This window comes from Borostomias antarcticus, assembly GCF_949987555.1.
Source record: "Borostomias antarcticus genome assembly, chromosome: 14".
Classification (NCBI taxonomy): domain Eukaryota; kingdom Metazoa; phylum Chordata; class Actinopteri; order Stomiiformes; family Stomiidae; genus Borostomias; species Borostomias antarcticus.
Genome location: NC_140247.1, coordinates 10,088,254 through 10,102,523, shown reverse-complemented (window position 1 = coordinate 10,102,523; position 14,270 = coordinate 10,088,254). Strand labels below are relative to the sequence as shown.

Below are 14,270 nucleotides of genomic sequence, written 5' to 3'. Positions count from 1 at the left end.
GTGTGGTACGGTGGCGCAGAGTCCTGGGGACTATCTGTGCGGAGTTTGCATGTTCTCCCCGTGTTCGCAAGGGTTTCCTCCCGAAGAACAGATACTTCAGTCCTGTCCCTGACCAGGACCTGGACTGAGCACTTGGTCCCCGTGTGCCATGAACGATGGCTGCATGCTGCCCCTGGAGGAGGACAGCTTAGATGGGAGAAATGCAGAGGACAAATTCACACACACACACACTAATGTATGATATTTGTCCCTCTGTGATTGGACAGATGACGTTGGAGGAGACGGAGTCCCACAGGAGGCTCCAGCTGTATGCCAAGCTGGAGACAGAGAGGGTGACAGGAGCCAGACACAGTCTCACAGCACCAGCCAAGGGTCCTGCTCTCCCCTTCGTCCTGCACATACAAACACTAAATCATTATCATTCCCAGGACAAACACATCTCCCGTTAAACCTTTGTCTTTCTGGTGTAAGCAGTCAGAGTTAATGCATGTTTATGTGAGAGCCCCCCCCCCTCCAACGTCCCCAAATTTATGTAATTCTCCCACAACTGAGGAAACCATAGAGAAGTGGCCACAATAAAACCAAAACAATCACAAACTCATCTCTGTGAAACACAAGGCTATTTTAAACACAGGCCTGGGGCATTTCTCACGAGCTCATCGTTTTTTCCCAGTTTTTTTTCATTCTTCCCGTCCGTAGCCTACTGTCAAAGTGCGAGCGCCGCGTTAGCATGCTAGCATCTGCGCGTCTCTCCCGGGTCCTCTCCTATCCATCCTCTCCTATCCATCCTCTCCTATCCATCCTCTCCTATCCATCACAACGCGGAAACAATTCTGTGAGCCTTGTGGCCATGGAAACCCACTCGTGTATGAATGTTGCTTTGTTTAAAACGCGGCTCGGGAAGGACATGCGGGGCGGGGGACGCTGGGAGGAGAGGACATGCGGGGCGGGGGACGCTGGGAGGAGAGGACATGCGGGCGGGGGACGCTGGGAGGAGAGGACATGCGGGCGGGGGACGCTGGGAGGAGAGGACATGCGGGGCGGGGGACGCTGGGAGGAGGAGAGGACATGCGGGGCGGGGGACGCTGGGAGGAGAGGACATGCGGGGCGGGGGACGCTGGGAGGAGAGGACATGCGGGGCGGGGGACGCTGGGAGGAGGAGAGGACATGCGGGGCGGGGGACGCTGGGAGGAGAGGAGGACATGTGGGGCGGGGGACGCTGGGAGGAGAGGACAGGGCAATCCTGCAGAACAAACTCAGCTTTGATGAAACGCAGGCGACCCGAGAGAGAGCCTTGGCTGCTTCGACGTGTCCCCCAATGGCACGCTCGCCGGCGATTACTTAATGCTGTGTCTGTTTTAGCGGGATATTATCTGAGAGGGGACAGAACACCACTTAAACAGAGTAAACTTTAGATTTAGTATATGAAGCTCCGATTAAAATAACATATTCATGTGTATCTGCTTTTAAAGTAAACATTTTGAAATACCAACCTTTTGTTTGCTTAGACTACTCTCAAGATACTGTAGACTGTTAATGTAACCAAAGACAAAAGTTTGAAAGAAGCCTTGCACACAAAGAGTGCAGACTAGAAATAAGCAGCTTGTCTCTTTCTGGCATTATGCTCTGTGCAGCCCCTTAAAGATGCTCAATTAGCCGAAATTATTCTCTTGACTTGCACAATGCACATTCGCCAGACCATATTCGGTGTCTTCGGTTGACTTTCTTTGGTGTTGATTCGCCATAATATATCCCGATGGATCATTGACACGGTTTATACAATTTGAGAATGAGACTAAACTCTCCCCACACTGAGAGCAGAGGCTAAACCAGTGGTTCCATCTCTCTTGTGAATCATGTATGGGGAGTTTGATCCTGTATTAGCCCTACAAAAAACAAACAAAGAACATTTATGGTCATATAGTGGTTGCACAGTACATGGTGATGGGGCGTCAACGGAAAAACACACACACACACACACACACACACACACACACACACACACACACAGAGTGACAGGAGTGTCCACTGATGAAATTATCCTCTGCTCTTAACTCCCCTTGTCCTTCCCCCAAGGGCAGCCGGGAGCAGACAGTAGGCAGCGTGCATGCTGGGACGCGCCGCGGGGACCAACCAAGCGCTCCTGTCTGTCTTCGCCAGGGACGGAGAGCGTTAGCGATCTGTTCTTCTGCATGTTTTTCATATTGGGTTCTTTTTGGGAGGAAACCCTTGCGAACGCAGGGAGAACATGGTGCCACACAAAGACCTAAAACCTTCCTGCTGTGAGGCGACAGTACCAGGGACTAGAACCTTACGATCTCCAGCCTGCTGCTCTACCTCCGGAGCTACACACCGCCCTAGTGACCCTCTACCTCCTGAGCTACACACCGCCCTAGTGACCCTCTACCTCCTGAGCTACACACCGCCCTAGTGACCCTCTACCTCCCGAGCTACACACCGCCCTAGTGACCCTCTACCTCCTGAGCTACACACCGCCCTAGTGACCCTCTACCTCCTGAGCTACACACCGCCCTAGTGACAAGGGGCATGACCTCCCTGGAGGGGGGGGGCACAGGTCAAGGGGCATGACCTCCCTGGAGGGGGGGGGCACAGGTCAAGGTGGTGATTTAAAACTGGTCACTCACAGGAATGTCCAATTCATGATAATTGAATACATTTTCAAGGTACAGGCAGAATGACAGCGCGACAGATGTTTCGTGTGAAGTAGTGGCTTCTCCTTATATATAACATCACAACATGGCGGAGTGACGATCAACTCGTAACACGCAGCATTCAAGCTCTCACCTTCTACTCAGATCCTCGCTCACCCTCTCCCAACTTGGGATGTTTCTAAGAGGCTCACATCATCCATCATTAATAATCTCTGTGTTTCTGTATGACTCTCTCTCTCCCTCACTGGCCAGGACTTCGCTGTGCGTGTGTGTGTGTGTGTGTGTGTGTGTGTGTGTGCGTGCGTGACAGCAGAGCAGTGACAGGCTGCCTGCGGTCGTCCCTTGGCCAGGCTGGTCCGCTCATCTCTCCCAGTGACAGAGAGAGAGAGGGACAGAGAGAGGGGGACAGAGAGAGAGAGGGACAGAGAGAGAGGGACAGAGAGAGAGAGGGACAGAGATAGAGGGACAGAGAGAGAGAGGGACAGAGAGAGGGGGACAGAGAGAGAGGGACAGAGAGAGAGAGAGAGAGAGAGAGAGAGAGACAGAGGGTGATGGAGAGAGAGAGGGACAGGGAGAGAGAGGGACAGAGAGAGAGAGGGACAGAAGGTGATGGAGAGAGAGAGGGACAGAGAGAGAGGGACAGAGAGAGAGGGACAGAGAGAGAGAGGGACAGAGAGAGGGACAGAGAGAGAGGGGGACAGAGAGAGAGAGACAGAGAGAGAGAGAGAGGGACAGAGAGAGAGGGACAGAGAGAGAGAGGGACAGAGAGACAGAGAGAGAGGGACAGAGAGAGAGGGACAGAGAGAGAGCGACACAGAGAGAGAGGGACACAGAGAGAGGGACAGAGGGTGACAGAGAGAGAGGGACAGAGAGAGAGAGAGAGACAGAGAGAGGGACAGAGAGAGGGGGACAGAGAGAGAGGGACAGAGAGAGGGGGACAGAGAGAGAGAGGGACAGAGAGAGAGAGGGACAGAGCCGAGTCGCGTCTGGCGGGGCGGAGTCCAGCCGGTCGGGTGTGAGCGCCGCCGGCCGAATCGGCGCACGCTCTCCCGCTCCCGCATGGTGACACGGACCTCCTCGCCGATTCTTATTGGACGTTCACGGTCGCTCTGAGGACAAACCTCGCTAATCGTGTGTCACGGGATTTTGCGGCGTATTTCAGCCCGGTTATCATCACTGTGTTTGGTCTGAGATGCTGATACACAATAGAACTGTGTATTGTTGCACGTAGGTGCAGCGTAGCGTCTTAACTCAACTCAACTCAAACTTTATTTATAAAGCACATTTAAAACGACTAAAATTGACCAAAGTGCTGTACAGGTAAGTGAAAAATAAATGACAACAAAAACACAACCATACACGCACACACAACAATACCCACAAATACAACAATACACTCACTAGCCTGGGATGCTCAACTAGAATTTTATGCCAGGGAGAGAAAGTGGGTCTTCAATAAAGATTTAAGACGTCTGCTCTCTACCTTTCTGTACAAGTGCTCCCTCAGACAATAAAACACACACACACTCACACACTCACACACACACACACACACACACACACACACACACACACACACACACACTCACACACACACACACACACACACACACAGATGATACTGTAGCCTCCGTCTTCCAGTGTCGAGTGACTGACGAGCCCAGCGTTCCTGCCCGGAGTGGCCCTGTGCGCCACGGCCTGTCCATTCGCGGGTCTGGCCGTCCAGTGACCGGAGGGAACAGACATGGGACCTGTCCTCACAGATCACCGGCCGGGATCTCAGCCCCGCGCTCGTATGTAAATGTGTCAGCCTGGGTCCATTCATCAGGCTGAGGAATATGCCTGTCCCCGAATGAGCAGGGTTCAGATCTCTATGTGTACGGGGAGTCAGTGGATCTGTGTGTGTGTGTGTGTGTGTTGTTAAGGCTGTTGAGGTACCCTAGGGAGTATAATGTGTGTGTAGGTGTGTGTGTGTTGGTAAGGCTGTTGAGGTACCCTAGGGAGTATAATGTGTGTGTAGGTGTGTGTGTGTGTGTGTTGGTAAGGCTGTTGAGGTATCCTAGGGAGTATAATGTGTGTGTAGGTGTGTGTGTGTTGGTAAGGCTGTTGAGGTACCCTAGGGAGTATAATGTGTGTGTAGGTGTGTGTGTGTGTGTTGGTAAGGCTGTTGAGGTACCCTAGGGAGTATAATGTGTGTGTAGGTGTGTGTGTGTGTGTTGGTAAGGCTGTTGAGGTACCCTAGGGAGTATAATGTGTGTGTAGGTGTGTGTGTGTGTGTTGGTAAGGCTGTTGAGGTACCCTAGGGAGTATAATGTGTGTCTGAACTAATCCTTGTGTTCAGCTGTGACATTCCCAGTGGGAAGGAGTCACGGCCAAGCACTACCCCCACCCCTCACACACAAACACACACACCCACACACACACACGTATGCCCGCACGCGCGCACACACACACAAACACACCCACGTGCGCGCGCGCACACACACTCCCCTCTTCAGGCTGAGGTGAGGTTGACAGGTTGAAGTGAACACACACACATACACACACTCACTCACAAATTACAAACACACACACACAATACTCCTTTCCTGCTATGTCTCCCGTGTTGTGTCACATTTAATTAATGCATCATTGTCTCGCTAAAATGTAAAAATCTGTATACACCGCTGAAACATTTTGCTTTGCTATACGGTTCCCCGACCTATTAGCTTAAATGAATCATTGAAATAAGGGTTCCCTGACTTAGAACCGGAGATTTCCCTACATGTTAAAATGACAGATTCAGTCTTGGGTCACATTTGCGATGTCTGCAGGAGACTTTCATGTTTTCCGAGAGGCCCGGAGTGACTGCCGGGAACATTTCCTTCAGACTGACGTAGAAGTCATCATGAGTCACTGAGACGAGGCCACGGTCCTTCCCTGCTGCTCTCGGCGTCGTCTCCCGTCAGGGCTGCTGTCTTCGAAAACTACAACATCCAGCGGCATAACACGCACTGCTCTTGTACTACACAGGAAGTGCTCCGTGAAATACTTCAATAAAGATTGAATCTATCAACAAGGTATTCGTTAAACAATAGGGATATCGTTTTTATTTATTTATTAGATATTTTTTAAGGCATTTCTGCTTTATTATGATAGCACAGTGTAGGTGACAGACAGGAAAGGTGGGAGAGAGAGAGAGAGAGAGAGAGAGAGAGAGAGAGAGAGAGAGAGAGAGAGGGGGAGACATGCAGCAAAGGGCGTGGGCCGGATTCGAACCCATGCCACTGCAGAAAGGACTAGCCTTTACATGGCAAGGCATTGAGTTACCGGAGTGCCCCACAATAGGGATAGCCTTTTAAAGGCAACAAAACTCAAGTGATTCAAGTCAAAGATGCGACTTCCCAGAAGTTTTTCACAAACTCCATTAGCCCAACAAGAGTATACGTTTGTGTGATACTATTAAATGGACCATTGATTGGACGGACCGTTGATTTGATGGACCGGCACAAAATGTAAATAAATGTAAGTAAATAAATATTGATGGAGTGTCTCAACACATCTGTCCTGTTCCCCAAGGAAGGAACGCCCCAAATCACAATCCAGAACCAAAATGTTCCACAGTACCGATCCACAAACTATAGCCAAGCTGTTCTGCGATACCTGCTCCATCAGCAGCCCTGCACAGAACCGCTACACAGCATGAACCCAACCCAACACCCAGAACCGGGTCGGCACTCCAAACAACGGCCATGATGGCAGGCATGAACATACGTTTATATACAGACCACATTCACAACAGTCATCGATTACATTAAAAACAGGCCTTTCCGTTTAGGCTCACTCGAGACATTTCTCAAGGCAGTTTATATAAATGGACAAGTAGATGAATACACAGCGCAACAGACCGGCCCGCTGAGGGAACCCAGTCTCCCCTGGCTGGGTCGGCTCCACGGGTTCAAACGGCCATGTGCTCTCCACCAAACAGGCCTCGGATAAAAAATCAAAGACTTTCATTTTCTGTGAGAGATTCACACTGACTTGTTTGCCTTGTTTCACATGGCGTATATTTCAATGAAGGGTTGAGCGTTCAAAGTGTTTTTAAGCAGCGCAGATGCTTCTGTACCTGGATGTGATTTTTTCACGTGTACGTGACCTGCGTGTGTGTCCGTTTGTAGCGTGAGACCAATCAGGAGTCGTCAATACCGTTGCACACCACTAGAGGGCAAGCATGAGGAAGGCATGACCAGCTTCAGACAGCTCTGTCTCAAGAAGGATAAATGTCACAGTTTAGATATTTACATCGTAAGAATCCTGGGAAACAGATGAACATTTTGATATAGTATGTCAGTGTAGATAAAAAACTAGGAGTGACAAGTTACAAATGAATTGTGTATTTGTAGTTATCTATAATGAGCGCATCTCGGAGCCGGCGGCAACATTTCACTGTGACAGTACACTGTACATTACATACAAATGTACGAATAAATAATGATAATAATAAAGTGACAAATAAAGAATATGAATCAGGGTATGACTTTGAAATGACCAACTGACGCTAGAGTGGAGCACTGAACATTCCATCATTCGTGTGTACGGCGAGCATGATTTTCAAATAACACTGAATATTTCAAAAACTGTAAATGACATCACTTAGATATTTGAATTTGTGAGTGAAGAGTTGATCAAATTGACAAAAACTATGAATAAATAAATTATTGACAAAAACTAGTAAAACTTAAATGCAGTTGCTTCTATAGAGATTTAGACAATCAGGAGTCACTAATACTGCTGCATACCAGCACTAGAGGGCAGTAGAGATTGCTCATAAGCACCGCTTACTTCACCACCTGGATGTGATTTTTTCCAACCATTCAAACCATGGGCCCGCTTACCCCATTCTAAATCTACATTCATTTAAAGGACAATGCTCGTTTTTGACAACCTGGACCTTATTTACAACATATTATAAGACGTTTGACTCACCGAGATCACTTTGGTGTAGTTCGGAGGCATGTAGAAGAAATTTCTATTTCGAGCCAGTATATCCATTTAATGGCGGTGGTCGGGGCACTTAGAATGCAGTTTCTAAAAATCTATTTTCTGCCGCGAAACGGTTGTTTTCATCAATCTGTCTTTATGAATCGCTAGTTGTGCTTACATAGAGCATAGGCCTGTTGTGGTTTTCACATGCCATGATCTTTAGAAACGTCTTTCGAAACGAAATAGCTTCCTCACTTGCTCCAGCACTAATGCGCACAGCGCGCAATCGTTGCTCCAGCACGCTGTGCGCATGCGTGCTGGAGCAAGTGAGGAAGCTATTTCGTGTCTAAAGACGTTTCTAAAGATCATATTACAGAGGCATGTGAAATACCACAACAGGCCTATGCTCTATGTAAGCACAACTAGCGATTCATCAAGACAGATTGATGAAAACAACCGTTTCGCGGCAGAAAATAGATTTTTAGAAACTGCATTCTAAGTGCCCCGACCACCGCCATTACATGGATATACTGGCTCGCGCTGGATTTTAAATTTCTTCTACATGCCTCCGAACTACACCAAAGTGATCTCGGTGAGTCAAACGTCTTATAATATGTCGTAAATAAGGTCCAGATTGTCAAAAACTAGCATTGTCCTTTAAGGCTGAGTGTGCGACTGTTGGGTTCCAACTTCTCAAGCGTCAGCTTTCTCCTCCCTTTCTCTCAATTAGGGCCTTTTCTCCAAAGATACAATACAGAGAACCGTTCCCCCATTGGCCAGATCTCCCTATAGGTACAGTAATCCCCAGGAGCTGATTGGCCAGAGAGAGAGAAGCAGGGACAGGAGGAGTGTTGAGCCACGATGATGAACTGATTCAGAGAAACACTCAAACACTCCACATCCATGGTAAAAAAGGTGAGATGCAAAGTCAAAATGTAAGGTAAAATGATGATATGCAAGGCTGAGAATGTCTGAAACACCTACAGAATGAAAAGAGTGCAATAAGTATGGGGTCAACACTTGACTGCCAACTCTCCAAAGAAGAAATACTGAATAAATGCATATCATCCATATTTTATAAAAGCCCATAAGCATGACTACAGCTCTACTGGCTCCATGTCTAATACACAAATTAATCCAAGACTATGTTTCTTCAGCTTGGTTTGAAATCTGTCAATTAGTAAAGAAAATGTTCAGTTCAGTCTTAAAATATTTGACACAAAGCTGGCTGTGAATTCATTTTTCCTATCTAAATAGAACAAAGGAATAGAAGTCATTATCATGAAGCACAGCCAAGACATCTCCCAGGTTACCCTCTCAGACTACACCCAATTACTGAATGATGGACCTGCTCCTTAAAAATGAATGCATGTGAATAGGTTATAGGGAGGTGACTCTCAAAGCAACTCATCACTGCCATCATTATCATTCTATTGTCTAGTGAACCCAGTCAACCCATCTGATTTGTGTTGTTGGATCATATAATATTATCTTAAAGAACCTTTTGAGCCTAGACGAAATCTTATGTTCAATTGAATTATTGAGGCATGTTTAATTCAAGTGTAAATATTGATCGTCTTTATATGTATTTGTTTATTGTTGATATCTAAATAAACTATCAGTTTAATACGAATATAGTAGCCTATTAAATAAATAATTGAGAATGTAAGATTAATAGCAAAATTATGCAATGATATATTCAATACATACTTTTGCCATTAATCTTATATTCTCAGTGCCATTAATCTAGGCTACATTCAGTGGCAATACTGTTTAGCCTATTGATTGCCATTTAACCCAAGAAAAATCAAGTAATGAATGCGCATGCTGAGCATTCATGATTTCCTGGGAGACTGTCGCCTTCTCCATCAGGACAATCATATTTTCCCCATCCATCATTGACTTAAACTGCCGCGCAAGCATCACTGATAATTTGTGAATCCCATTGACTGAGCGCACAGTTTATCAATAGGTTAGATTGTAAGACTAGATAGATATTAGGACTACAGTATAGGCTACTCCGCTGGCACTGTTACGAAAACGAATAGACAATAGGCTAAGGCTAACTATGTATCATCATCATCATTATCGTCATCATCATTCTTCTTAATCTTCATGATAACAGCAGAGAACACTTGGAATGAAAGCGACCAGGGACTCTTGGGTCCGTTAACACGACTGGCTTGATGTACACATTTGTCTCAGAATGTCGAGCGGCAAATGTCCATTTAGCCGCGCCAACCTCTCCGCATCCTCAAACCTGACCACATGTCGCCATGTAGCCGTGTGATCAGATCAGTAGAAAGTTGCATTCCTGGCGCTTCGTATATTTGTGTAAAGATAGTGAGATAAGTGAAAACAAACCATTCATTTGAGACTGAGACGAACAGAGAGGACCACGCGGTTGCACCCTACATCTGTGCGTTCTGCCCCGTTGTGCCGTGCCATAATGGCGCGTGCGATTCCCGATCCCCAAAGCGCAGGATGGCATCTTGTGCCTAAAATTCGACGATTAGTTTAGTCAGTAGTATAACAGTATCTTGAATAAATAGTTGTTCTTACCGCACTGCGAGTCTGTGAAGATGCCTTAATATAGATAATGGTGTTCCGTGAAACTGACTGTCGGTTTTTGGCTTTACACAAGTCCAAACTTATATTTTGCCTTTGATTTTTTGTTTGTTCCAGTTCTCAAGAGAACCTAAAGAGTATTTCTTTGGTTATCTCATATCATCACCGAAGACTTGCATTAGGCTACATGTCCATTTTTCCTGGTAACTTAAAGACGCCGATTAAATCTATGTTCTCTGCCGCGTAAAAGTGCCAACATTCCAACGAGCGCATTCAGTAACGCCACAAAGCTCGGTCTTGTCATTTTGGCATTAATTGACGAGTGAAGCAATTGACTGCCAGTACAATGGTCTCCTTAGACAAAATTCGAGATATTTCGTTCTTTTGTTCGTAGTAGGCTCGGTGAGGTGGTATGCCATCATGTTCAGTTCTGATAAACCTAACAATCGCTCACATGGCAATATGCCCTCAAAAGGCTATCCATCGGTTCAGACCGGTGAATTCATCTTCAATCATCAATCACATCTGGTCTAAACCTCAATCCAATGATGCCCATGTATTCCGGTTGGTCGACTCTTTCACAATGTGCCATGGTCTTTGGGTAGCCTCGACACGTTCCGTTCCGAGAAACACCAACACCGGAGACACAGTGACAGCTCGGTTTTCCGGGAGTAGCGGAGATGTCTTCAAGAAACGGTAGGAGGTTGCGCGTAAGCATCTCTGACAGTGCGCGTGCACACCAAATTAGAGATGTTGGATTATGTTGCCGTTAGGCTCCCGACAAACTACACTACAACACTTCGGCGGAGTTATTCGCCGAGTCCTATTACATCACCTCGAAACATCTTTTTGATTTCAGTTGATTCGACTGAAGAATTTAGATTTTTTTTTTTTGCATTGTCTAAATGAGGGTTAAACTACAAAAATGATTCATTTCAAGACGTTTGGCTATGTGCTATAGGCTATCATATTCGAAAAAGGTTTGCTTTTTTTCTTCTTATTAAAAGGAAGCTATTTAAAAGTGTATTATTCCCTAAATTGCTTGGGACTCTGCAGACCCAACCTTTTGCCTGTTCATAATTGAAGGACACTTACCTTAAAAATTGCTTGATGCAAGCCTAGCCATTATAACTGCCAGTACAAATTGGGGTGTTCCTGGGGACACCCCGCTTTCTTTCTCTACCATCAGAAACGCGTAGACGAAAACTTCCAACGATAGTCTTCTTTTTTACACCACCGCGGGGTAATGCTATGGAGAGTGGCAACAGAACCGGAGTCCCGCAATGACCAGTGGCATCCTCTGATCTCCGGACCGGCTCCGTTGTGGTACCGTCTGTCAAATCAGGATAGGTTTGACAGGATTGGTTGGGTCGGCTCGAGACTGTGAAGGCGGCCAAAGATGAGGCATGCCAGCATCACTGGTTTTTCCAGGTTGTTGTTGTTGTTGCTGGAGGGGTTGAGAGGGATTCTAATACATCTTTGATGAGCTCATTCTGTCGGATGGAAAGTGACACAGTTTAATGACCCGTAACACAGAGTCAAATTGACAGACATCTCCAGGCTTGTAAGGTTCCGTGAGGTCAAGTTTCAAAAGAATCCCTCCCAATCCCTTCCTGTGGAATCAGTCCTTCCACCCTCGAGCCCCTGGAAAGGAACATGTTCTCTCCAAGGTGTTTCAGCATTTGAATCCATTTTAACAGTGGAGAGGGGGCTTTGGTCTAAATGTGCTTTTGTGTAATCCCCCCAAGCAAGGGAACACATGGCTTATTTGGCTAACTGGAAAAGGCCTGCAAGCTTGGAACTTGATTATTGGGGACGGCAAAAAAATTCCCCTGCCTCCCCTTCCGATTCTCCTCGTTCAGTGTGTGTGTCAGTGTGTGTGTGTGATTGTGCGCATGTGTTGGTTATGTGCAGTCACAATCTCCGTGCCTGTAGCCTATTCTCCGGGGTGGCTTGACCTCCGACCTCCTACCTGATTGGAGGATGATTCAGTGCTGCCTTGGGTTGTGGGAGGCACGCGGTGTCCCCCCTCCCCCCCCCCCCTTACCCTTGTTTGTTCAGTCAGTCGACCGACCTTGCCGGACCTCCCCATGGCCGCTGATCTGCCGGGCAGCGGCGGTGCGCCCGCGTGTCTGCCGGACATGTCTGACCGTTCGGGCCGGCGAGGATGGGAGGGGAGCTGAGGTCGCAAACCGCCGCTCCGCTCTAAGGAAATGACCTCCACATTTTAGCTCTGACATCAAGTCACCTTACACCCCAAGGTTAGTTAGCTGTATTAATGTTTTCACCGACTGAAAAGGCTGCGCAGTCAGCACTGATAACCTCTGAATCAAATTGCATCACAATCCATCGTCTTTCACAACATCACTGTGACTTTAGTTAATTCAACTTATGAGTAACAGTGCGCCACTTACAAATTGCAATTAGGTAGTATTATTCTAGTCTGTGTGAACATGTCTGGTAAACGCTGTAGTGGGGTGGATGTGAGTGGTGTCTGTTTGTGGAGAACAGGGAGGTGTAGGAGAGGCCAGAGCAATGGCCGAAGTAGAGATGTACATTAGGGACAGATAGAGAGAGAAATGAAAGAGGTAGAGAAGAGGAGGAGGGATCCGGCAGATGATACGAGGCAAATTAGAGCCGTTAGGAGGAGAGAGGGATGGAGAGAAGACGGTGAGGGAGCGGAGGAGTGATGGAGTGATGGAGGGAAGGCCTCGCTTCGGAGGGCGCCCTTAGCCGGACCGCCACAGAGCTGAGCCTCACTGCGGTCTATATTTAGCGCGGGGTCCACAGATTGCAGCGAGCGCTCCAGGGGCCTCGCGTTCAGACCGGCGAGAACCGCCGCCATCCGTCCCGGCGCCCAGGGGCCGCACACGATCCTCGCTCACGCCAGCACGCGGGGGGGGGGGGGGGTGGGGGGGCCTGGAGCTGATCAGATTGTCATATCGGACTGCTTAATCAAAGGAAAGGTGAGAGTGTGAGGGGTCATAGTTTTGCAAACTCGCTTGTAAACCATCTGTGTTTTGATACTGTATTGTGACAATTTAGGGAAGTGACCTACGCATCATAAAACAGCTCAAAAGTTGCCCTGGCATAAGTAGTCTGTTCTTTTTTAATATTCTAACACATACAAGGTGTCGACTGCATTTGCGCCTGCAGCATGGGTTCTAATCCCAACCTATTTTCACACACACCTCTTGTGCACTGCTTTCCTGACATTTGCCTGCTTTCATCAAATACTCAAAAACGGCGAAAATGTGTGTGGATTCCCGATGAGAAAGAACCACAAGCTCCCAAAATGCAGTCCCCCCCCCCCCCGTCTCCAGCTATAAACATCACACACCAGGGGGTTCTCTCAGACACGGTCTCCACATTCAGTCAAAATGTCAAGGCCGGTCAAGCCGATGTTTCCCCGACGCCCCCATGTCCTCTCTGATCTTCTACCCCGCCGTGCGTGTCACAACCATCGTGAGTGACGGGGAACCGTGCGTTTCGGATGTCAGGACCCTCCGAGGGTGACAGCCTTAGTGTTACCCCCCCCACTAAACCATCAGAACAGAAGAGGCTAATCCGTTAGCGGTGAACCCGTGCGTGCGAGACCCTGCTTTCTACTCAAATTGCGGGCTGTTATGTAACGCAATATCCACACTGCAGCGGGACTGGCATTGTTTTTGTTTTTTTGCTATTGTTTTTTCTAATTAAAAGGAAATCCAGCACCACACGGATGGGCTCCGGAGGGTAGCTGCCCCCCCCCCCTGCTGTTGTGCTCCAGTTACCAGACTTTCTTCATTACCAGTCGGTTCCCCAGTTCCAGCACTACCACAGCCCCCCACCCCCGCCTTCTCTCCCCCGGCACAGGGCACGCCCACTGCAGGGACCAAGGGGACGCGCACCCCCGTCTCTCTCCGTGCTTGCCTCCTCTCATCCCGCCACCTATCCATCACAGTCCGCCCCCCCCCCCCCCCGAACCAACACGCCAATCAGTCAAGGCTGGTAGCGGACTCTCCAACGTGGCAGTGTCACACCGCCTCCTGTCCACTCCCTCCTCTTGTGTCCAGATGATCACTTCTA

The 14,270-nt window shown here is 48.0% G+C and overlaps 1 protein-coding gene across 1 annotated transcript in view; it reads left to right on the top strand.

Annotated features, from left to right (window-relative positions):
- Positions 1-6,834, top strand: part of LOC311317351 (uncharacterized protein) — a gene marked incomplete at both ends in the record, with an annotated part of 14,637 nt that extends 7,803 nt beyond the window's left edge. Inside the window, one exon of the mRNA XM_084448434.1 lies at positions 6,830-6,834. Within this exon, the coding sequence (XP_084304560.1) occupies positions 6,830-6,834 (5 nt within the window). The remainder of the gene's footprint in view (positions 1-6,829) is intronic.
- Between the last annotated feature and the right edge of the window lie 7,436 nt (positions 6,835-14,270).